The sequence below is a fragment of the Megalobrama amblycephala genome, linkage group LG16 (assembly GCF_018812025.1).
Source record: "Megalobrama amblycephala isolate DHTTF-2021 linkage group LG16, ASM1881202v1, whole genome shotgun sequence".
Classification (NCBI taxonomy): domain Eukaryota; kingdom Metazoa; phylum Chordata; class Actinopteri; order Cypriniformes; family Xenocyprididae; genus Megalobrama; species Megalobrama amblycephala.
Window position 1 is genome coordinate 23,900,119 of NC_063059.1, and position 24,665 is coordinate 23,924,783.

The window sequence follows — 24,665 nt, forward strand, 5'->3', positions numbered from 1 at the left end:
TCATTTCACATGTTCTTATAGAAAATAAGATGGTAGAAGTCAGCTTCAACCTGTTGACAAAAGACAAAAGAAAATCTATTTGTGAAATTCTAACTGTTTTACCAGTTGAATACTCAAGAACATCTTTAGTCTCATGTTAACTTGACACTGAACAGTTAGAAAAATAGCGTATTTTGTACGCCACCTTGGTGAACGTGATCATGTTCCTGGATCAACATCTTTGTTGATCCTGGATCAACATTCCAATCAACCAATCAGATATGATAGACAAGTTTACAGTTGATGTCAAGTTTAGGCTTACAACTAGGGTTAGGTGCTTCTACATCAGTGTTATTCACCTATCATTTCCCTCTGATTTTAGGGGAAAGTTATAGTTAGGGTTAGGTTTAGGGGTAGGGATATGGTTAGGACTTTGGGCCCTATTATACACCTGGCTCAATGCGGCATCAGGCAGGACGCAAGTGTTTTTTGCTAGTTTCAGCCAGACGCAGTTATCACTTTCATGTCCTGCGCCACGTTCTTTAAATAGCAAATGCATTTGCACCCATTTGTGCCCCCATGGGTGTGCTGGTCTGAAAACAAGGTGTGTTCAGATGCATTGTTGGCGCATTGCTATTTTGAGGCAACTGAAGTAGACTACGCCATTGACCAACTGAAACCTGGTCTAAAGTCAATGGCGCAATATTTTTTTTGTTATTTAAAGGGCTCATTAGTAATATGCGCCAATACTGTATGTGGGTGTACAACGCGCGTACACTCTGCTTATTATACTCTGCTTATATACAGCAGCACACAAACATGCCAAATATTAAAAATAAAAAAGGATTACAATGTAAAAGATTATTATTGTGTGCATAAGGATACAAATGCTTTGGTGGAATCCGGCTCGTCCCGTAGATGGTCTGCTTGCACGCTTTAACCTCGTGCACGAGCAGATCTGTTTCCTCGGGGTCAGTTTTTAAGAGAATAGGGACAACCCTTTTAGACCAAGCGCGCCAAGATTTTTTCTCATTGTTAAACAAGCAAAAGTGGATTCGGACACGGCCCAAGTGCACTTGCGCCGTGCGCTTTAGACCATGCCCTTAGATTGTTAAAATAGGGCCCTAAATGTTCGGACAGGAATGTTCTTCCAGGATCAACAAAATATGTCGACCCAGGAACATGTCTTACTTTGGCAAAATCACAGGGACCACGCCTCCTTACAGTGTTCTTGGTCATTGAATTAACATAGCACAGTTATTCAGACATTAACATTCTGTTTTATTATATTAAATGTAGCATTGTGATTGTAGGATCTTGGACTTAAAGTGAAGATCTGGCATGGGACTGGAAACGTTTAATACGGAAAGGTGAGAGGTCATGTGAGGGAACCTGCCCCATGGCCAATTGAGAGAGCACCTTCCCTATGATGGGGCCGAACTTGAAGCCATGGCCTGTGGAGAAAGAACGAGAGAGAAAAAAAAAAATCACATTTACTTAGAGGTGAATCATCATAGGATGGAGTTTACATTCATTCAATCCACTGAGGTAAAAGAACCTCACGGGAATGTACAACAGCCCTCTATAAATAGCCATTATCTGTCGTCCACTGTCTGACTCAGAAAGCCTTTGCATGAGAGAGCATAGAGGAAAAAAACAAAAAAAACAACCCAATCATGCTGGCACCATCACACCTGCTGTCATAGGACATTAATTCTTTTTTGGGTGGGTTTTGGCAAAATGCTATAGTAAATTAAGAAAATGTGTCTCCTTTATTGTAGAGAGAGGACTATCAGAGGCTTCATTATACAGCATAGTTCTGTACATGTTAAAGAGACTGCTTTAGTTTAAAATGAAAATTCTGTCATTATTACTCACCCTCATGTCATTCCATACCCATCTGTCATTCCGAAATTTGGAATAATGTACACTACTGTTCAAAGGTTTGGGGTCGGTAAGATCTTTCAATGTTTTTATATGAAGTCTCTTATGTTCACCAAGGCTGCAGTTAAACAGTAATATTGTGAAATATTATTACAATTTAAAATAACAATTTTCTTTTTTTAAAATGTAAATGATTCCTTTGATGGCAAAGCTGAATTTTCAGCATCATTACTCCAGTCTTCAGTGTCACGTGATCCTTCAGAAATCATTCTAATATGATGATTTGATGCTCAAGAAACATTTTTTTTATTATTATCAATGTTGAAAACAGTTGTGCTGCCTAATAATTTTGTTGGAAACCAAATTACAGGATTCTAAAATGAACAGCATTTATCTGAAATATAAATCCTTTGTAACATTATAAAAGTCTTTACTGTCACTTTTGGTTTAAGGTTTAAGCTTCTAAAAGAACTCAAAAGCACCATAGAAATATAATTAAAAAGTGGTCCATATGAAATATTCACAGTATTCCCAGTCTTTTGAAGCCATATGATAGTTTTGTGAGAGAAACAGACTGAAATTTAAGTTATGTTTACTGAAATTCTTGATATCCATCCTAACTCCCCTTTGTGAGTTAATGGGAGTAATAATAATAATAATAATAATAATAATAATGGTAACACTTCACAATAAGGTTCATTAGTTAACTACATTAGTTAAAGGTGCCCTAGAATTTTTTCTACGGTGTCCCCTGAATGTGTCAGCTCAAAATACCCCATAGATTTTTTTAAATTCATTTTTTAACTGCCTATTTTGGGGCATCATTAGAAATGAGACGATTCAGAGTGTGTGGCCCTTTAAATCTTGTGCTCCACGCCCAAAGAGCTCGCGCTTGCCTTAACATAAAAAAAGTTCAAACAGCTAATATAACCCTCAAAATGGATCTTTACAAAGTGTTCATCATGCAGCATGTCTAATCACGTAAGTACAGTGTTTATTTGGATGTTTACATTTGATTCTGAATGAGTTTAAGGCTGTGCTCCGTGGCTAACGGCTAATGCTACACTGTTGGAGAGATTTATAAAGAATGAAGTTGTGTTTATGAATTATACAGACTGCAAGTGTTTAAAAATGAAAATAGTGACGACTCTTGTCTCCGTGAATACAGTAAGAAACGATGGTAACTTTAACCACATTTAACAGTACATTAGCAACATGCTAACGAAACATTTAGAAAGACAATTTACAAATATCACTAAAAATATCATGTTATCATGGATCATGTCAGTTATTATTGCTCCATCTGCCATTTTTTGCTATTGTCCTTGCTTGCTTACCTAGTCTGATGATTCAGCTGTGCACATCCAGACGTTCTGCCCTTGTCTAATGCCTTTTATAATGTTGGGAACATGGGCTGGCATATGCAAATATTGGGGGCATACACCCCGACTGTTACGTAACATACAAAATTATGTTGAGATTCGCCTGTTCCTCGGAGGTCTTTTAAACAAATGAGATTTACATAAGAAGGAGGAAACAATGGAGTTTGAGACTCACTGTATGTCTTTTCCATGTACTGAACTCTTGTTATTTAACTATGCCAAGATAAATTCAATTTTTGAATCTAGGGCACCTTTAACATGAACTAATAATGAACTGCTCTTCTACAGCATTTTTTAATCTTTCTAATGTTAATTTCAACATTTACTAATACATTATTAAATCAAGAGTTGTATTTGTAAGCATTAGTTAATGCACTGTGAACAAACATAAACAATGAACAGCTGTATTTTTATTAACTAAATTAAACAAAGATTAACAAATACAGTAAAAAAGTATTGCTCATGGTTAGTTCGTGTTAGTTAATACATTAACTAATGTTAACAAATTAACCTTATTGTAAAGTGTTACCAGAATAATAATAATGGGCCCTATTTCAATGAGCGCATGGTGTGAAGTGCATGGCGCAGGTGCACTTAGGGCGTGTCAAAATCCACTTTTGCTAGTTTAACGAAGGAAAAAACGATCGCGCACCCGCCATATGGTCCAAAAGGGTTGTACCTAGTCTCTTAATGAGTTATGGGTGTGTTTTGGGTATAACATGCAACAAACCAATCAAAGTCTCATCTCACATTCCCTTTAAAAGCCAACTGAGGTTGCACCATGGCGGATTTGCTATTTACATGGCGGAATTTGCAAGTGGAAAGACTGAACCATTTGCCATTTAAACAATGTGGCGTTGGATGTGAAAATGATAACTGTGTCGGACTGAAACTAGCAAAAAACACTTGCCTCGCGCCTGGCGTTGCATTGCGTCATGTGTATGATAGAGCCCAATATCTGATTCATGAAATCAAATAGTTTTTTAAGTGACTTTTTTTTAATGAATCAGCTGATTAGGTTCACAAAACTAGGCATGAATCAAACTGATGTGAAATTTCAACTCATGAGTGAATAATGATTCATTTTCAGTCTGTTTCTCACAAAAAGCTATTCTATGAATTCAGAAGACATGGATTATAAAAACTAGTCACACAGACTGCTTTTATAATACTTTTGCATGTTTTTGGAAAAGCTTCAGCCCCCATTTATTGTAACTGCATGGAAAAGAACCACCAGCACAATCAGAATTTCTCTTTTGGTGCTCCACAGAAGAAAGAATACAGTTGAGTAAATGATGACAGAATTTTCAGTTTTTGTAGGTGAACTATCCCTTTTAGAGTGAGATTGAGATGGAGCTGGGTAAGATGTTTAAAATGCACTGCATTCTTCTCCGACGCTCGCAGCTCTTGCCTCTGTAGATTGGGTGGCTGTTTGAAGTCTGCAAGGCTGGTCTGTGAGTGGATATGGCTTTGACCGGCAGATGTGCGTGCGGAGGGTCTTCTGTTCTTGCTTAAACCCCACTGATGTGACTGGGTATCCATGGCAACCGGAGGGCCTTGAGCTCAGAGCTTGGCTTGAGACAAATTCTGAGTGGAAAGAAGGGCAACTTCCCACCCATGCTCTATGGTCTGTGTGTTTGCCCCTGAAACGGATCCAATTCGCACCCTTTATTTTTTTTCCAAGCCGCAAATACAACAGCTGCTCTGAGGGCAGGAGAGCAGCGGGAAGGCGAAACGCTGTCATTATGGCAGACAATAAAATGAGAAGAGGCAGGGAGAGGTTAATAGTGAGCATTCCTCTGGTCCTATCAGAGTTGTAATGTATTATTAAGGCAGAAGAATATATGTCATAAATCATTAGTGTGCGATGTGCCAGAGCAATGGGATGGTAGCGGTACAGTGAGGCAGCCACACAATGCTTCCTGTGACACCTCCAGAGCAGCTCCTTTAACTGGAGACAATGCATCAGAAGATGAATAGCTACACAGTGCCGCCACAATACCGCTCAGCCGTACTGTTTTTCTCTTCCTAACCTCTACTTCCCACCAAACGCCACTATCCGCGCCCCGTGCTGCTAACCAGTGCTTCTCTGAAGTGATTACCAGCAGAATTTAATTAGCCCCATAATTAGTCTAAGGAGGAGGTGATGTGAACAGATGGAACAAATGCCAGGTGAACCCTTTGGCCCCCTGAGAGGCCGGTTCGGGAGCACGCAGGAGCCTGGGGAGCCAGCAACCGCCTTTAATTAAACGATAAAAGACCCCCGCACTGGGGGCTTTGCTTCCTGTCCTTCACCAGCGCCCTGTTCCATTCCCTCATTAAAAAGTTAGGACACCTCTCAGAGTCTGTGTGCCTGTGTTTTACAGGGACGGGAGTGTACAGAGTTCAATAGAGCTCGTACTAACCTGAGAATCCAGCACCGATGATGATGTTGCCGTAGGTTGGGTGGGAATCAAGGACAAAGTGGTGGTCTGGTGTGACCTACAAACAACGAAGCAAGGGAATGTTAAACATCAAGACTGGATTGTAATTATTTCTGCAAATATTTGCCCTTTTCATACTCTGAACATGCACAAGGCAGGAATTATGAGTGCTCACATTTGAACTAAACTTAAAAATTAAAGATAAGCTTAAGAGATAAGCCACTACATGCCTTAAATTGCTAATGAACAAATTGACTGAGGAGTGATGGAGGAATGACTAACAATTATATTAAGTTCTTCGTCGGGACATACAGTACACTACCGCTCAAAGAAATTAAAGGGTTAGTTCACCCAAAAATGAAATTTCTGTCATTAATTACTCACTCTCATGTCATCCCAAACCCATAAGACCTTCGTTCATCTTCGGAACACAAATTAAGATATTTTTGATGAAATTCAAATTTTTATCCTCAATAGAAAGCAACGAAATTACCACATTCAAGAAAAGTAGTAAAAACATTGTTAAAATAGCCCACGTGACTACAGTGGTTCAACCTTAATGTTATAAAGCGATGAGAATACTTTGTGTGTGCAAAAACAAAACAAAAATAACAACTTTATTCAATAAATTCATCTCTCCCTTGTCAGTCTCCTATGCAGTTGACACAGTGAACACAGTTCAACGTTTCCGTGTTTACATCCATACGCTGGGTCAGTATTGGCCGGCTCCTGTGTCGGTATCACACGCATGTGTCGTGCTGCTCACGTGTACAGCGTCTGCCAATACTGAGTCTGCGTTCTGACAGAGAACCTGGTAGTGCTGCGACATAAATAGTGTAGGAGAATGACTGGGGAGAGACGAATTAGTCATTATTTTTGTTTTTGCGCACAAAAAGTATTCTCGACGCTTCATAACATTAAGGTTGAACCACTGTAGTCATGGTGACTATTATAAAAAATAAAAAAAAACTCTAGTATTTCATCAAAAATATCTTAAAGGGATAGTTCACCCAAAAATGAAAATTTGATGTTTATCTGCTTACCCCCAGCGCATCCAAGATGTAGGTGTCTTTGTTTCTTCAGTAGAACACAAATGATGATTTTTAACTGCAACCGCTGCCGTCTGTCAGTGGTATAATGCAAGTCAGCGGGAACTTGGACTATAAGAGTAAATAAAACACGACAGACAAATCCAAATTAAACCCTGCGGCTCGTGACCACACATTGATGTCCTTAGACACAAAACGATCGGTTTGTGCGAGAAACCGAACTTTATTTATATTATTTTTTACCTCTAATACACCACTATGTCCAAATGCATTCATCACTCGATTCGTGAGGTCTGATCATGCTCTGACAACGGCAGTGATGTCTCGCGCATATACTTCAATGAGTGCTAGACATCACTGCCGTTGTCAGAGCGCGATCAGACCTCACGAGTCGAGTGATGAATGCAGCTGGACATAGTGGTGTGTTAGAGGTAAAAATGATATAAATACTGTTCGGTTTCTCGCACAAACCGATCGTTTCGTGTCTTAAGACATCAATGTGTCGTCACGAGCCGCAGGGTTTCATTTGGATTTGTCTGTCGTGTTTTATTTACTCTTATAGTCCAAGTTCCCGCTGACATGCATTATACCACTGACAGACGGCAGCGGTTGGAGTTAAAAATCATCATTTGTGTTCTACTGAAGAAACAAAGACACCTACATCTTGGATGCTCTGGGGGTAAGCAGATAAACATAAAATTTTTATTTTTGGGTGAACTATCCCTTTAATTTGTGTTCTGAAGATGAACGAGGGTCTTCCGGGTTTGGAACAACATGAGGGTGAGTAATTAATGACAGAAATTTCATTTTTGGGTGAACTAACCCTTTTATTCAGCAAGGAGACATTAAATTGATCAAAAGTGATAGTAAAGATTTTTACATTGATACAATGAAAAGATTTCTATTTCAAAATGTTCTTTTGAATTTTGTATTCATAAGAGAACGTATCACGGTTTCCACAAAAATATTAAGCAGCTCAACAGTTTTCAACATTGATAATAATAATAATACAGTAAATGTTTCACCTAATCACACCAAATCAGCACATCAGAATGATTTCTGAAGGATCATGTGACACGGAAGACTGGAGTAATGATGCTGAAAATTCAGCTTTGCCATCACAGGAATAAATTATATTTTAAAATACATTCAGTGGGTATATTTTACTGTATCAGATAAATGCAGCCTTGATGAGCATTTTGAACAGCAGTGTAAAAAAGTTTTGTTTCTAAAAAAGTTTTTTTCAGTTTTTCATCCTAAAATAATGTCATTTCTGATTACAACAAACAGACCAGTTCAGCAGAAATTATTGTTTTGATTCATTTCGTGCCACTTGTGTATTTTTCCATTGAAGTATGAAAATAATCGATACTGTGGTTGGCTGACTAAGATGTTGTTCTGTAGATTGTATCGAAGAAGACCGCTCTGTGCAGCATGCTTCTAGGTAACTGCTTTATACGGTTCCACTCAGTTTCTTGCTTTAATACTGAACTTTATCTCTGTGTGCTCACCGGCGTTCTGTGGATCTCCTGACAGGGCAGTCAAGGGCAGTTCATAAAGGATTTAGGTTGTGTTACATCATTGCTGTCCTTTTCATGTTTGATGTGATTGTACCTTGCATTTGTAAGCTGTGTTTGTATTATTTTTTCATTTCAGCCATCTGGATGGAAACTTTGCTTGGCCATGTAGAAGTTAAAAACTAAAAAACTGCTCAGAGAGAATGTACTTTTTGTTGTTGTTGTTGTTGTTGATGTACTGACAGTTCTCTATTTTTACCTTTAGCGTACTGCCAGTTTTCCCTGCGTACCGACACTTTTGACATGTTGCATGTACGGAAGCCTGCCATGCCCTCCCTTTTTCAGGAACGCGTTTTGAACTGAGCGTCGGGAGTCTGCTTAATCAGTTACCAAAGAAGCATGTCAAAATTATTCAGGAAAAATAAGATTTTCTTATCAAGGTGATAAAATGTTGTGTAGAAAAAATGAGTACACCCTCCTAAAAGTTACTAAATAAAACAAAATAAAATTTTCTGGTGTAAATTTAAGGCAATGTTTGATCAACAGGTAAGTATGTTGAATCAAAACATTTAAAGAGAAGAAGTAATTTCTTGACAATTAAAAGTGTTATATAGCCCACTGAATCATTCTCAGACTTAATGCTGACAACAATGGAAGCACTTGGGAGAGAACTGTCATGAGACTTATTTCTTAGCACAAAAGAGGACAGTAGTACAAGAGGATTGCCAAATCATTGTTTTAAGTGTGAAAATATAGCAAAAGTAACACAGAAATTAAAAAACAATGGACTTGTGACAAGGCCCCTGAAATAATCAGGCCTTCATTTTAAGCTTTCATTTAGTGATGAGGGATTTTTTTTTTGCTAGACAAAGAGCAGGAGAAATACCAAGCGAGTGTCTCAGAGCCATGCAGAAGTTAAAAACTAAAAAACTGCTCAGAGAGAATGTACTTTTTTGTTGTTGTTGTTGTTGTTGTTGATGATGTTGATGTACTGACAGTTCTCTATTTTTACCTTTAGCGTACCGCCAGTTTTCCCTGCGTACCGACACTTTTGACATGTTGCATGTACGGAAGCCTGCCATGCCCTCCCTTTTTCAGGAACGCGGAGTACCGGCACTTTTATTTTTCCACTTCAAGCACTGTGTACTGATGCGTTAAAGGCACAATATGTACAATTTTGGATTAAAATATCCAAAAACCACTAGAATAATGTATTTTGTTGACTTGTGCACTTGCATTATCCCATATTTTTCCAACGATGTTTAAATCCAGAGAAATACGCAGTTTTAACCAGTGTATGTCCATGTCATTGCATCGCCTCTCAATGACGTCATATCCGTGATATCCTCGATTTCCTGTTTTACTTCCGTAGAAACCATGGAAATACCAAAGACGGTTTAATATATTATGCGTTTTATTAGACAGGTGAGCAACTGTTTGGACATCTTTATCGACAGAAAACTAATTGTTATATAGCTCAACACGGTTAGTCTTATTGTTTGAATTTCTTGATTTACCATGAGTAACACGTTTTGTACCATGCCTCAGAGACAACGCTATTTTGTGGGTAACGTGGCATAATCAAAAAGAGCTTAATGTGAAGTAACAGTAATACAGCATTTTCTCTGCCATACAATATATTTTAGAATGAATTGCATGCCATTTATTAACACAAGTCATCCAGCTTTTATTAATATGATATTCTATGTATTTTTAGTATGACTGATTGTTTTGACAAAGTAAAACAGTGTTGCATTATCTCACAATTTTAATTTGTCTAATAAAGTGACATGTATGAGTGGTATTTCAGCACTTGCAGCTGTTTCTTTAGAATTAAATAACATAATGTGAATTTAAAGGAAGTTCAACTGAAATGTAACTGAAATTTCAAGTTCAGGGAAGAAGGAGGCAGGAACCGGCAAACGTTAAACATAACTTTAATCATAAAATAAACATAAACAGCAAAACGAAGATGAGCGGCAGCGGCTGACTGCGGCATACAGTGCACAGCATAAATGAGGACACCCCCTCTGAAACTTCTGAAAGTCAGCAATTACTCAATTACTTAGAAGACATGTAAGAGTTCTTTAGAGATATAATGTTCCAGCAAGTCTGCTTAATCAATTACCAAAGAAGCATGTCAAAATTATTCAGGAAAAATAAGATTTTCTTATCAAGGTGATAAAATGTTGTGTAGAAAAAATGAGTACACCCTCCTAAAAGTTACTAAATTAAACAAAATAAAATGTTCTGGTGTAAATTTAAGGCAATGTTTGATCAACAGGTAAGTATGTTGAATCAAAACACATTTAAAGAGAAGTAATTTCTTGACAATTAAAAGTGTTATATAGCCCACTGAATCATTCTCAGACTTAATGCTGACAACAATGGAAGCACTTGGGAGAGAACTGTCAGGAGACTTATTTCTTAGCACAAAAGAGGACAGTAGTACAAGAGGATTGCCAAATCATTGTTATTAAGTGTGAAAATATAGCAAAAGTAACACAGAAATTAAAAAACAATGGACTTGTGACAAGGCCCCTGAAATAATCAGGCCTTCATTTTAAGCTTTCATTTAGTGATGAGGGATTTTTTTTTTTTTTTGCTAGACAAAGAGCAGGAGAAATACCAAGCGAGTGTCTCAGAGCCAGCAAAAGCTATGAAAAGAGTGACAGTTTATCTCACAGAGTAAGATGCAGCCTGGAGAAATGACATGCATGGTTGTTGTTCTCACTGGAACTACCTACTGTAGCCAAAGCACAATAAAGTCAGTTAGCCATTTCCAAATCCCATATTTACAAAATATAGATTCTGGGAATCAATACTCTGGTCTCATGAGACCAAATCAATCATTTTGGATCTAACAGCATCCAAAATGGTATGGTGTTGCTAAAGGAGGAGTACAGTGAGAAGTGCCTGGTTCCCACAGTAAAGTTCAGTGGTAGTAAAGCTCTTATATAGGGATGTATGAGTGCTGAAGGTGTGAGGGAGTTGTGCTTTATCAATGCTGTCATGAATTCCCACACCACTGTGTAATTTAATACACAAACTTGAAACAGAAGATGTTACCCTTTCCTCATTTCCTGCGTTGTTGGGCATTTTTTTCAACATGGCAATGAGGAAATGCATTCTCCCAAGGTGAAAAACCTTCTGTGGACATGTATTGCACTCAATCTTAACACTCTTGAGCACATGTGGGAGATTCTGTAGAGACGAGTTGAGAAACACTCCCCATTAAAGATCAGGGCATTTAAGGAGCACATCATCCAGGAGTTAAACAGGACAGATGTGACAATTTGTCATGAACTTGTACACTCCGTGCCAAGAAGGGTCAGAGCAGTATATTCAAAATTATGGAGGACATACTAAGTACTAGAATATTATTCATTTGTTGAATTAAATCTAGGGTGTACTCATTTCTGCAATCCTTAATTTAAACAAAATTGGCTAATCACGAATCGCAGCCAATCAGAACATCAATATTCCCACAGTTTTTTGAATTTACAAGTCCTTTCCAGAAGTTTGTGATGACTGATTCATTCATAATTTTAGAAATTTGCCAGTCTGATTTCATTTGGGATCCTTCCGAAGTGTGTACAGAGATGCAAATGATCTATTTAAATGGGTCGTGTCAAAGTGAACGTTTGTCATGTTTGTCCCGGGGCTTATGGTTTGATAATGTAAAACTATTTGTCAATGTCTTGCTCTAGAGGCAGTTATATGCAAATGTTTTCACCCATGTGACATGGGCCTTAGAAAAAGCAATCAAGCAAAATATCCACAAAATATCCCGTCATGGTCATTTCTGATTAGAAATAACTTTAACCACTTTTCACCATGTCAGGTCGTGTCAGATTAAGACAGCATAATTCCAAGTGTCTAGAAGTCCAGAACAAAAAAATCAATTTCAAACCCAAGTAGAACTGAAATAAATGGCTTGGTTCAATTCCAGCAACCGTTCAATCAAATGGCACGTCAGAATAAAATATGAGACATGCATTCAAATATCTTTCTTCTCTCCTCAAATGAGAAAGAAAGTTTGGTCTGGGACACACAGTGGCAGATCAGTGACAGCACCTAAGGACGAGCAATGAAGTGACTCACCGTGTACATGCAGCTCTCCACCACAGCAGGCACTGGCACCAGCCCAGGGAGACAGCGGGTGACGTAGCGCATGAGAATATCGATGTCCCCTCTATCCGTCTGTTTGTCTCGCTCATCCGGTTCAGTCTCGCTGCCCATGTGGTAACACACCTGCTCAGACACATGCACGCACACTATGATCCATAAAGACAAACTGACCTATGATACATTACGGATCTGTGATCCACTGCTCGGTATGCTTGGAGGAGCAGCAGATATATGTGCAGAAGCCAGGCTCCAGCGACTAGAGCAGACATAATGCATCTAACATGACACAGCCATCTGTGCTCTCCCATTCAGCCTTGCTAAGTGTGATGAGACTGAAGACTCCTGCTGGGCTCTCCCGCATGCTGAAACCGAGCCATTAGTACCGGGAGAACACAGACCAGAGGAGAGTGCTGCTTCCCTGCTTCTGTAAAAGCATCAAGGACCATGCAACCATTCGGAGAGCTGTAGAATCACTGATGTACTCGATCTCTGAAAGCTCTCTGAGTGGGGATGTGTATTGTATTTCTACATGAGGGAATTGTGGATTAATTAACAAAGGAGGAAAACTATGGTGTTGAATCTACGCGGATTTTTATGAGATGTTGGCAGGCGGTTACATTAACTCAATGGTCTGTGGTACATATTGATATGGTGGTTTAGAATAGGCTATATCTATTGTTGCCAAGGAAAAGTATATGGGAAAAATAAAATAGGGGCTGTTCACACAAAACATGTTTTTTATGTTAAAAACTCGACACATGTTTAACTTCTTTAGAAAGTTGAACAACTTTTAACTTGAGCACCATATTTTTAGAACACCATGTCATACATGAGAGACTGTAAAGGACATGAGACAGGAGTGCAATGGTCAAACACGTTCGTCTAGTGCATGTTTCCATAGAAAACAATGGAAAAGTAGTGCAGTGCAACGGAAAAACGCATTCTGTGTGAACGGCCCCTGAAGATGTGGTTTAAATTGTATTTTGACATTTTTATCAATTTCTTTTTTAGTGAAACTTGGCATGGACAGTAACCAGGGTTATTTTTTATATTTTATATAGGTTTTATATTTTATATTATATTATATTTCTATTTAGCTTTAATTTATTTTCATTTCAGTTTTAGTGATTTTAGTACTTAGATATCTAAGTTTTTCAAGTTGTTCATGTCATATTTATATTTTATTTCAGCTATATTTCATTGAATGGAATCTATTATTAATAGTTTTAGAATCTATAATTTTAGTTTTATAACAACACTGACAGGATCCGGAATGACGCAAGCACCACAAGTTAGCTAACCACTTGGCCATGGCTCCAACTAAACCTGTTCTTTTAAAAACAACAACCCTCCTGTCACTCACCTTCATTAGTCCTGGATACTCATTGGACGGGAGGCCGTAAATGTCATATTCCCCTTCTTTCGGCTCCATCTGTATAAAACATGGAAAACGCTGGCCGACACTATAGGTGCCTGGGATCTTCTCCTTCCAGTAGCATACGTTAATCTTTACAACCTGCACAGAAAGAAATGATCCAAATTAAAGATAAAAAACAGCATATGAGCAATGGTAATTAAAAATTAATATAAACGTTGATATTGAACTCACATCAGGGTAAATGTATTAAGGAGTAAGAAATTGGTAGCTCAGAATAGTCCAGCCTGCCTTCTCATTCAGAGACCATAAAAATTCACCAGTGCACAAATTCATTGCTCATATATTGTCGTGATCACCCAAGCGCAGACTTTCAAGCCTGTGCTATCCTGAAAAAATGCAATTCCAATTCTAGGTCCAATTCGGAGTTTAACTAACACAGAATACTTTTTCCATCACTTCTCTCATGGCGTGTGACACATAAGAGATCTCTGTGGACTGGAGACTCTGGGAGCTGTTTATAGGATTGGTAGGTGAATATAGGGTGGTTTCTGTACATTCACAAACAACTCACTTTTCATTCTGCCCAGGGGTGTAATCCAGATCAATCTATATTTGGCTGTGTGTGTTTCACAAGCCATGGCTGGTAGTCAGTATGTTTTATATATTCCCACGCTCTGTTTTCCAAACCCAAACATTTCACACTGATATATTGTTCCATGATGCATTGAAAGAAAGAAAGAAAGAAAGAAAGAAAGTGAGTAAATAAATGGATGGAAGGAATCAAAGAAAGAAAGAAAGAATGTAAGTGAAAAAAATTAAATGATGGATGGATGGAAGAAAGGAAGAAGGTGAATGAATGGATGGATTGAAAAAGTGATTAACTGAGAGAATGAATAAATGAATGAACAAATGAAACAAAGGGGGTAAGTTGGTGAAGAAAGAAATATAACGAATGGATGGAAAGATTTTTCATAACGTGATTAGGTGATTAATTGAAAGAAACAAAGAAATTATGTATATGTGAGAAATATTTAATGGATGGAAGGAAGAAAGAAGGTGAGAAAATGATTGGATGGATGAAGGGATGTAAAAAGTAAATAAATGAAAGAATGAATAAATGAACTGACAAAATAAAGAGGGTAACTAGGTGTAGAAATAAATATGACAAACAAATAGATGCATAGATGAAAGATAATGTGATCAGGAGAGTAATTAAAAAAGAAAGAAAGAAAAAGAAAGAAAGAAAATGATTGGATGAAGGGATGTAAAAAGTAAATAAATGAAATCATGAATGAATAAATGAATTGACAAAATAAAGAGAGTAAGTAGGTGAAAAAATAAAACGGATGGATGGATGGATGAATGATGAATAGATGGATGAAAGATATGTGATTATATGAATAATTTAATAATTCATGAATGCATGAAAAATTAATGAAAGGTGAATTATTGAAATAAAGAAAGTAGGGAGTGAAAGAAAGAAAGAAAGAAAGAAAGAAAGAAAGAAAGAAAGAAAGATTAGTAAATGATGGATGGACAAAATAAAAGAAGGTAGGTAAGAAATGAAAATGAAAAAGAAAGAAAGAAAGAAAGAAAGAAAGAAAGAAAGAAAGAAAGAAAGAAAGAAAGAAAGAAAAATATTAGTAAATAAATGGATGGATGGACAAAATACATGAAGGTAGGTAAGAAAATGAAAAAGAAAAAGAAAGAAAGAAAGAAAGAAAGAAAGATTAGTAAATGATGGATGGACAAAATAAAAGAAGGTAGGTAAGAAATGAAAATGAAAAGAAAGAAAGAAAGAAACAAAAGAAAGAAAGAAGGAAAGAAAGAAAGAAAGAAAAATATTAGTAAATAAATGGACAAAATAAATGAAGGTAGGTAAGAAAGAAAGAAAGAAAGAAAGAGAGTAAATGGATGGATGGACAAAATAAATGAAGGTAGGTAAGAAATGAAAATGAAGAAAGAAAGAAAGAAAGAAAGAAAGAAAGAAAGAAAGAAAGAAAGAAAGAAAGAAAGAAAGAGTAAATGGATGGATGGACAAAATAAAAGAAGGTAGGTAAGAAATGAAAAAGAAGAAAGAAAGAAAGAAAGAAAGAAAGAAAGAAAGAAAGAAAGAAAGAAAAAGAAAGAGTAAATGGATGGATGGACAAAATAAAAGAAGGTAGGTAAGAAATGGAAATGAAAATGAAAAAGAAAAAGAAAGAAAGAAAGAAAGAAAGAAAGAAAGAAAGAAAGAAAAATATTAGTAAATAAATGGATGGATGGACAAAATAAATAAAGGTAGGTAAGAAAATGAAAAAGAAAAAGAAAGAAAGAGTAAATGGATGGATGGACAAAAAAGAAGGTAGGTAAGAAATGAAAAAGAAAGAAAGAAAGAAAGAAAGAAAGAAAGAAAGAAAGAAAGAAAGAAAGAAAGAAAGAAAGAAAGAAAGAAAGAAAGAAAGAAAGAAAAAGAAAGAGTAAATGGATGGATGGACAAAATAAAAGAAGGTAGGTAAGAAATGAAAATGAAAAAGAAAGAAAGAAAAAGAAAGAAAGAAAGAAAGAAAGAAAGAAAGAAAGAAAGAAAGAAAGAAAGAAAGAAAAATATTAGTAAATAAATGGATGGATGGACAAAATAAATGAAGGTAGGTAAGAAAATGAAAAAGAAAAAGAAAGAAAGAAAGAAAGAAAGTAGCTGAATGAATGAATAAATGAATGAATGAAAGAAGGAAGATGACTGGATGTATGTGCGTATATACTTTGAGCGGGAGCTGCAGTCCAGTGTGTGTCAGGAGTGTGTTTGCCCAGGGTCCTGCTGTGATCACCAGGTTTCTCCCTCTGTAGACTCCAGAGCCTGTGGTTACAGTGACCACGGCACCAGGCGTAATGTCAATCACTTTCTCCCCGTCCTTTATCACACCCCCACTGGACTGAAAGAGCCTCTGAAAGAACACAAGCCGACAAACGCCACACGCAGAAGCAGATTTAAATCACTTCAATCTGACTACAGTATGTTCAACTTCTACAAAACAGCTCATCTATGACATCTATAATCCTAATAAAAGCAGTGAGGAAAGCCTGGTTAAAATTTAACAGCGGCTGCATTTGACACAGAGGGATGTCAACGGGGATCAGTTAAAACTGGAAAAAGCTGGTCAGATTCGGGCAACAGATAATAAAAGAGTTTCCTTAGTGAGAGCCAACAGGGAGCTTATCACTGCACTCTGTAGCTGCTGTAGGCAGAGCTTATTGAATCCAGAGAGGCATTGTGTATAAAAGTGCACGGCCATATTCCCTAGATAGGGTGTAAAGAGCCTTTAACAAGCAAGTTTGCAGCCATATCTTATCTTTGAGAGCTTTAAAAAGCACGGTGAAGGCGACTCTGAAGTACAGTTGTGTACATAAAGAACATTTCTCAATGCCGTTCTGACAGTGAACATTTAGGAGTCTCACACACTAAAGAGATTTATTTCCACACTACACTGAATTTCACACTACTTGAACTACTTTAATGGAGCTGAACACTATTATCTAGCAACAAAAATAACAATCTAAGTAATTATAACAGCATTTGTCATTAAAGAGAATCCAATATGTCAAATAAAATGTCTACCCAAAACTCATATCATGTTATTTTTTTTTTTTTTTTTAGTCTGTATGCCTCTGCTACAGTGAGCTAAAACTGATCTAGTGGCTCCCATGAGGAGAAAATATCAGTTGATACTTCTATGAGGATGTGATAAAACACAGGCGGTCCAAAGCAGGGTTTCGGGAATGGTTGCAAATGTATTCATTTCACATACATAATTAGATGAGCATCTGATAGCTTTGAGCTGCCAAGCTAAATATAAGATTGACGTGCGACATTCCAACAGCCTCCTAGAGATTTTTTTTTATAAATATTTTAACAAAATGGTTCACTAAAACAAGAAAAAAATCTCATTTTACACTACCGTTCAAAAGTCTGGGATCAGTAAGATTTTTATGCTTTTGATAGAAGATTTTTATGTGCACTAAGAATGAATTATTTAATTTAAAAAAAAACAGTAAAACGGTAATATAATGAAATATTAAAGGGTTAGTTCACCCCAAAGTGAACATTCTGTCATGAATTACTCACTCTCATGTCGTTCTACACCCGTAAGACCTTCGTTCATCTTCAGAACACAAATTAAGATATTTTTGATAAAATCCGATGGCTCAGTGAGGCCTCCATTGAAAGTTAATTTACATTTTCAGATGCCCAGAAAGCTACTAAAGACATATTTAAAACAGTTCATGTGACTACAGTGGTTCAACCTTAATGTTATGAAGTGTAGAGAATCATTTTAGTGCACCAAAAAAAACAAAATAATGACTTTATTCAACAATATCTAGTGATGGGTGATTTCAAACACTGCTTCATGAAGCTTCGAAGCTTAACGAATCATTTGTTTTGAATCAGTGGTTCAGAGTGTGTATCAAACTGCCAAAGTCACGTGATTTCAGTAAACGAGGCTTCGTTACGTCATAAGTGTTTCGAAATTTCAATGGTTCACGTAACTTTGGCAGTTTGATACGCGCTCCGAACCACTGATTCAAAACAAATGATTCGTTAAGCTTCGAAGCTTCATGAAGTAGTGTGTTGAAATTGCCCATCACTAGATATTGTTGAATAAAGTCGTTATTTTGTTTTTTTGGTGCACTAAAATGATTCTCTACACTTCATAACGTTAAGGTTGAACCACTGTAGTCACATGAACTGTTTTAAATATGTCTTTAGTAGCTTTCTGGGAATTTGAAAGTGTAAATTAACTTGTGAATGCAGGCCTCACTGAGCCATCGGATTTTATCAAAAATATCTTAATTTGTGTTCTGAAGATGAATGAAGGTCTTACAGGTGTGGAACGACATGAGGGACAGTGATAAATGACAGAATTTTCATTTTTGGGTGAACGAACACTTTAATTTAAAATATCTGTTTTCTATTTTAACATATTTTACATTTTATTTTTTATACTATGATAGCAAAGTTGAATTTTCAGCAGCCATTACTCCAGTCTTCAATGTCACATGATATGTTGATTTGGTGCACAATCATAACACATTGTTTCAGGATTCTTTGATGAACAGAAAGTTCAAAAGAACAGAATTTATTTGAAATACAAATCTTTTCTAACATTATAAATGTTTTACTGTCACTTTTGATCGATTGAATGTGTGCTTACTGATTAAAAGTAACAATTTTCCTTTAAAAAAAAAAAACCTTAACTTTTGTACAGTGTATATTATAATCAGCTGACCTGTACAGCTCGGAGGGCTCTGTCCGCATACAGCACGCCTGCAAGGGTGTCCATCAGCGCTCCGTTCCCATCAGTGAGATCCACATTGGGAATGTGCTGGCTGAACTCCTGCTTCTCCAAATCCACTGTGGGAATCTTGTGCCTTTGCATAGTGGCCTTTAGGCATGAGAAACCCTTGCCATTCTCTGGACCCATAACCAGTAGGCCTGTGCACCTGCGAAGGGAAGTTCATAAGATGACTTACATGTCCATGTTGAACAGCTGAACCTTGATTTAGGTGGAAGTGCTTTGACGCATGTGTAAATTGTGCAAAGTGCTTGTGATGCAGGTGTCTTAATCTGAGGAGTTATGGCACTATGGATGAGAGGTTGAGAACACAGGTTTTAAATCAACAATATGTGATAGATGGTCGTGCTGTTTTCTGTGGATACTGTTTTTCAAGGCCTACTTCATCTGCCAGCCATCATGATGCATGGGCAGCACGAGTTCACAGGTTCAAGTCATTCATCAGAGATTTTTATGACTGAATCCCCCACTGCGTGTGTGTGTGTGTTTGATTGGTACACTGAAAGAAGGTCTCCATGTCACATTTATCAATGCCCTTGTCCCTAATAGCAACAGGGGCGGGTCACATCATGGTGGGGCAAGATCTTTTCTGAGGTAAATTAGTGTTTCAAAGATGTACTTTTACTTTGTCATTTTAATACATGCATAGAATTTCCTTACACAACCTTAAAATTGTCTACTGCTTTTAACTACCTAGGGGGTTCTATCTAATCCGGTCTAGGAACGTCTGTAATTGCAGAGTCCTCATTTATTTTGACCTTCGTTGCACACTTCAGCTAAAGCTAAATTTATCATTATGCTGTCTGTCACAGCTTTATTATGAATTTTGACCTTCTTGGCAGCTCTCTGGGTACAATAACAGTTGGTGGTTCAAGCTGGTAGCAGCATCTCATCTAATGTAAAAAGAAAATTAATCAAAAAGACGAGTCGGAACAGCAACTGTAACAGTGATCTTAACCTTAATTAATTCAATCTCTTAATTATATGCATAATATTGTAGTATTTGGAAGCACCCTAGGCAAAGTGGGGTTTTGCACAATATCAGCATAAATTCATATCATTTTGTGTGGACTTTGCACTGGTAATGGGCATAAACTATGACACTGAATTCAATACATACTATGAATAGGACTATTTATAATAAAGCATCTGTAAACTGTGCTCTAATTGGTCTGCTGTGTAATAACCGATAATAATCGATAATAATCGATAATCTCCAGAAAAAAAACAACTGAATTTGATATGTACACCATTGAAAAAATTGGGATCAGTAAGATTTTATACTTTTATTTAGCAAAGATGCATTAAAAAGTGTCAGATTTCTATTTCAAATAAATTCAGTTTTTTGTTCTATTGAACCATTGAACCACAGAATTCCATTGAATTCTGAAAAAAGTTTGCACAACATTGATAATAATGACAATAACCAAATTCAGCATATTAAATTGATTTCTGAAGGATCATGTGACACTGAAGCATGGCTGCTGAAAATTCATCTTTGCCATCACAGGAATAAATTACATTTTAAAATATATTATTAACATAGAAAAACACTATTTTATATTGTAATAATATTTCATAATGTCACTGTTTTTACTGTATTTTTTAACAAATAAATGCAGCAGTGGTGAAAATAAGATACTTCTTTCGAAAAGATGAAAAAAATCTTACTGACCCCATTTCCATTAGAGCTATCCTAAATTATCATTTAAAGTTAGTTCACCCAAAAATGAAAATTCTGTCATTAAAGGTGCCCTAGAATTAAATATTGAATTTACCTCGGCATAGTTGAATAACAAGAGTTCAGTACATGGAAAAGACATACAGTGAGTCCAAACACCATTGTTTCCTCCTTCTTATATAAATCTCATTTGTTTAAAAGACCTCCGAAGAACAGGCGAATCTCAACATAACACCGACTGTTACGTAACTGTTGGGGTGTACGCCCCCAATATTTGCATATGCCAGCTCATGTTCAAGGCATTACACAAGGGCAGAACGTCTGGATGTGCACAGCTGAATCATCAGACTAGGACAATATTGCAAGAACAATAGCGAAAAATGGCAGATGGAGCAATAATAACTGACATGATCCATAATAACATGATATTTTTAGTAATATTTGTAAACTGTCTTTCTAAATATTTCGTTAGCATGTTGCTAATGTACTGTTAAATGTGGTTAAAGTTACCATCGTTTATTACTGTATTCACGGAGACAAGAGCCGTCGCTATTTTCATTTTTAAACACTTGCAGTCTGTATAATTCATAAACACAACTTTTCTTCATTCTTTATAAATCTCTCCAACAGTGTAGCATTAGCCCGTTAGCCACAGAGCATAGCCTCAAACTCATTCAGAATCAAATGTAATACATCCAAATAAATACTATACTTACGCGATTAGACATGCTGCATGACGAACACTTTGTAAAGATCCATTTTGAGGGTTATATTAGCTTTGTGAACTGTGTTTATGCTGTTCAAGGCAAGCGCGAGCTCCGGGGGCGGGGGAGCACGAGAATTAAAGGGGCCGCAACCTATATATCGGTGCATAGTTAATGATGCCCCAAAATAGGCAGTTAAAAAAATTAATAAAAAAAAAATCTATAGGGTATTTTGAGCTGAACCTTCACAGACACATTCAGGGGACACCTTAGACTTATATTACATCTTTTAAAAAGACGTTCTACGGCACCTTTAATTACTCACCCTCATGTCGTTCCACACCTGTAAGACCTTCATTCATCTTCAGAACACAAATTAAGATATTTTTGATAAAATCTGATGGCTCAGTGGGGCCTGCATTGAAAGCAAGTTAATTTAGACTTTCAAATGCCCAGAAAGCTACTAAAGACATATTTAAAACAGTTCATGTGACTACAGTGGTTCAACCTTAATATTATAAAGTAAAGAGAATACTTTTTGTGGGGCAAAAAAACAAAATAATGACTTTACTCAACAATATCTAGTGATGGCCGATTTCAAAACACTACTTTATGAAGCTTCGAAGCTTTATGAATCTTTTGTTTCGAATCAGTGGTTCGGAGTGTGTATCAAACAATCTCAAACTGCCAAAGTCACATGATTTCAGTAAACGAGGCTTTGTTACATCATAAGTGTTACGAAATTTCAATGGTTCATGTGACTTTGGCAGTTTGATATGCACTCTGAACCATTGATTCGAAAAAAATGATTCATAAAGCTTCGAAGCTTCATGAAGCAGTGTTTTGAAATCGCCCATCACTAGATGTTGTTGAATAAAGTTGTTATTTTGTTTTTTTGGTACACAAAAATGATTCTCTACGCTTCACAACATTAAAATTGAACCACTGAACGACATGAACTGGTTTTAATATGTCTTTAGTAGCTTTCTGGGCATCTGAAAGTGTTTATTATCTTGCTGACAATGCAGGCCTCACTGAGCCAATGGATTTTATCACAAAAAATCTTAATTTGTGTTCTGAAGGTCTTACAGGTGTGGAACGACATGAGGGTGAGTAATTAAAGACAGAATTTTTGGGTGAACTAACCCTTTAAGATAATGCTGATTGCCATATGCAATCAAAAAAAAAGGAAAATCATTAATGCTGCTCTTAAATGACAATAGCAAGCCACTTACTACAAGAAATGATAAGGATTTATTGTCCAAAACCCCACTTTGCTTAAGAGTGTTTTTAAACTTTTGGAAGGCACTGAACGTTTACTCCAATGGGTTTTGTGACAGATGCATCCGGCGTGAATGACTTTGCAAAACCCCCAACAATTACACAACAGACACTCCTACCCAAGTGAATACTAATCCTGACCAAACCAGTGATAACAACTGCAACCCTTTCGGAAAGCAAGTGCCATCTATGTAGTGTAAATTTCTATATAAGAAGAAAAGAACAGGACAAATCCAGCATTCTTCAAAACCTTCCACACATTTTTGACTCCCTGCCCAGCAGTCTCTGAGATGCTCAAGGGCACAGGTGGCCTCTCATCAGGACCCATCCGTCAGAGAGCTGAGATGGATAGCGGAGACTGAAAGAGGAAGGCGACTGATTCTGCATCAAGGCTGAGTGGGCTTGATCCACTTGTGATCCATTACACCTCTTAGACACTGGAAAAACAAGTGTGCCCCTCCGTCTGCGGATGATGCTCATGGACTAGAATGAAAATGCCCCTTCAAAGTTATGATGAGGGCTATGACAAGTTTCTATGTATGTTGCATATAGGGGATAGAAAATTTCATCATTCTTCCTTGGATGCTTACAAGGACTCACCTGTACAGCTCAACACCTGCTTCTTTCTCAAGCTGAGCCCAGAGCTCATAGCTTTCCTGCATCATCTGTGTGTAGAAATCTTCCTCATAGGCTTTCCGAATGATCCTGGTCTGGCCATGAGAGCTCCCTCTGGAGTGGGGCAGAACAAACTGAGGAAAAGGGGGAATTCAAAGAACACTATAATACTACTGTATTTGCATTGCCTTGTTTTAATACTAATAATAAAACCACAACAGTCGAGTCCACATGTTATTTGCAAGAATTTTACAATTTTCTTACTGCTTTAGGTGAGTATTCTGCCTTGATAACATTTGTTTTGTCATTTAGAATTAAGGGAATGAATCATAATAAATCTGCAAATCATGCTGTAACCGACCTGCTCCAGCAGTAGAGTTTTCTGCTTGTTTTTGGCCAGATGATAGGCAGTGCAGGACCCCTGAATTCCTGCGCCAATGACGATACAGTCGTGCACTTCAGACGACATTTCCAGCTCTCTTGTGAGATTCTTCTGACACACAAACACGATGAAGTTGCCGTGACCTACTTTTCGTATTAGTTCAAAGTTCTCCGGTTTCACTTATGTAACCATGATGTATGAATGTATGAACCGCCTTCTGGGTTAAATAGGCACACAGAAGTTTTCCCAAAAGTATCGTTAGCCAACTAACATCGCAAGTTCCGTCGTTACTAACATAGTTCAACGATTTGGTGTTTCCCGAAACCATCGTTCAAACGAACATTCGCAAACTGCATCGCAAACTTGTGTGGTTTGAACGACAGCTCTCGAGCTGTGGTTAGAAGCATAGTTTCTTGTTTTTATGACATGTGGACTTAATAAATCCTTATCTTGAACAAAATAAGCAAACTGACATTAAGTACAATGTATATCTTTTATTTTGAATATATACAAATGTCATTTACATGTTTTAGTTTGACAATACGGCTTTGGGAAACAGTTGTTTGACAGTTGACAGTGACTAGCTAACGTTAGTTGATTTGTTCAACGCAACGATGCAGCGAGTTATGTCGTTTTATGAGAAACCCAGAGCCATAATCTCTACATGGCTCTGGGGAAACCCACCCCAGTTCGTTTAAAGAACCATTACATATTAATATATTCATGACGCAATGACGCCCATTGCATCGAAAAGCGTCTTGATTGTATCGGAGAGTTAAAGGGTTAGTTCACCCAAAAATGAAAATAATGTAATTTATTACTCACCCTCATGTCGTTCTACACCCGTAAAACCTTCGTTCATCTTCAGAACACAAATTACACATATTTAAAACAGTCATGTGAGTTCAGTAGTTCTACCTTAATATTAT

At 37.1% G+C, this 24,665-nt stretch overlaps 1 protein-coding gene across 1 annotated transcript; it reads right to left on the bottom strand.

Annotated features, from left to right (window-relative positions):
• Window positions 1-708: 708 nt before the first annotated feature.
• On the bottom strand, window positions 709-24,023 carry pipox (pipecolic acid oxidase). The gene is made up of 8 exons (XM_048159932.1): window positions 23,716-24,023; window positions 23,340-23,488; window positions 19,008-19,221; window positions 16,485-16,667; window positions 13,729-13,881; window positions 12,339-12,488; window positions 5,651-5,726; window positions 709-1,433 (listed from the first exon to the last, which is right to left on the bottom strand). Exons 1-8 carry the CDS (start codon window positions 23,821-23,823, stop codon window positions 1,303-1,305), a joined length of 1,164 nt encoding a protein of 387 aa, XP_048015889.1. The 5' UTR covers window positions 23,824-24,023; the 3' UTR covers window positions 709-1,302.
• Window positions 24,024-24,665: the final 642 nt, after the last annotated feature.

Excerpts from the sequence above, each read along its gene's own strand:
- pipox (XM_048159932.1), bottom strand. The coding sequence starts at position 23,823 with ATGTCGTCTGAAGTGCACGACTGTATCGTCATTGGCGCAGGAATTCAG. Across the intron at positions 5,727-12,338 it reads TGGAGAGCTGCATGTACACG|GTCACACCAGACCACCACTT; the intron begins GTGAGTCACTTC and ends CGTTGTTTGTAG. Across the intron at positions 1,434-5,650 it reads CATCGGTGCTGGATTCTCAG|GCCATGGCTTCAAGTTCGGC; the intron begins GTTAGTACGAGC and ends CTTTCTCCACAG.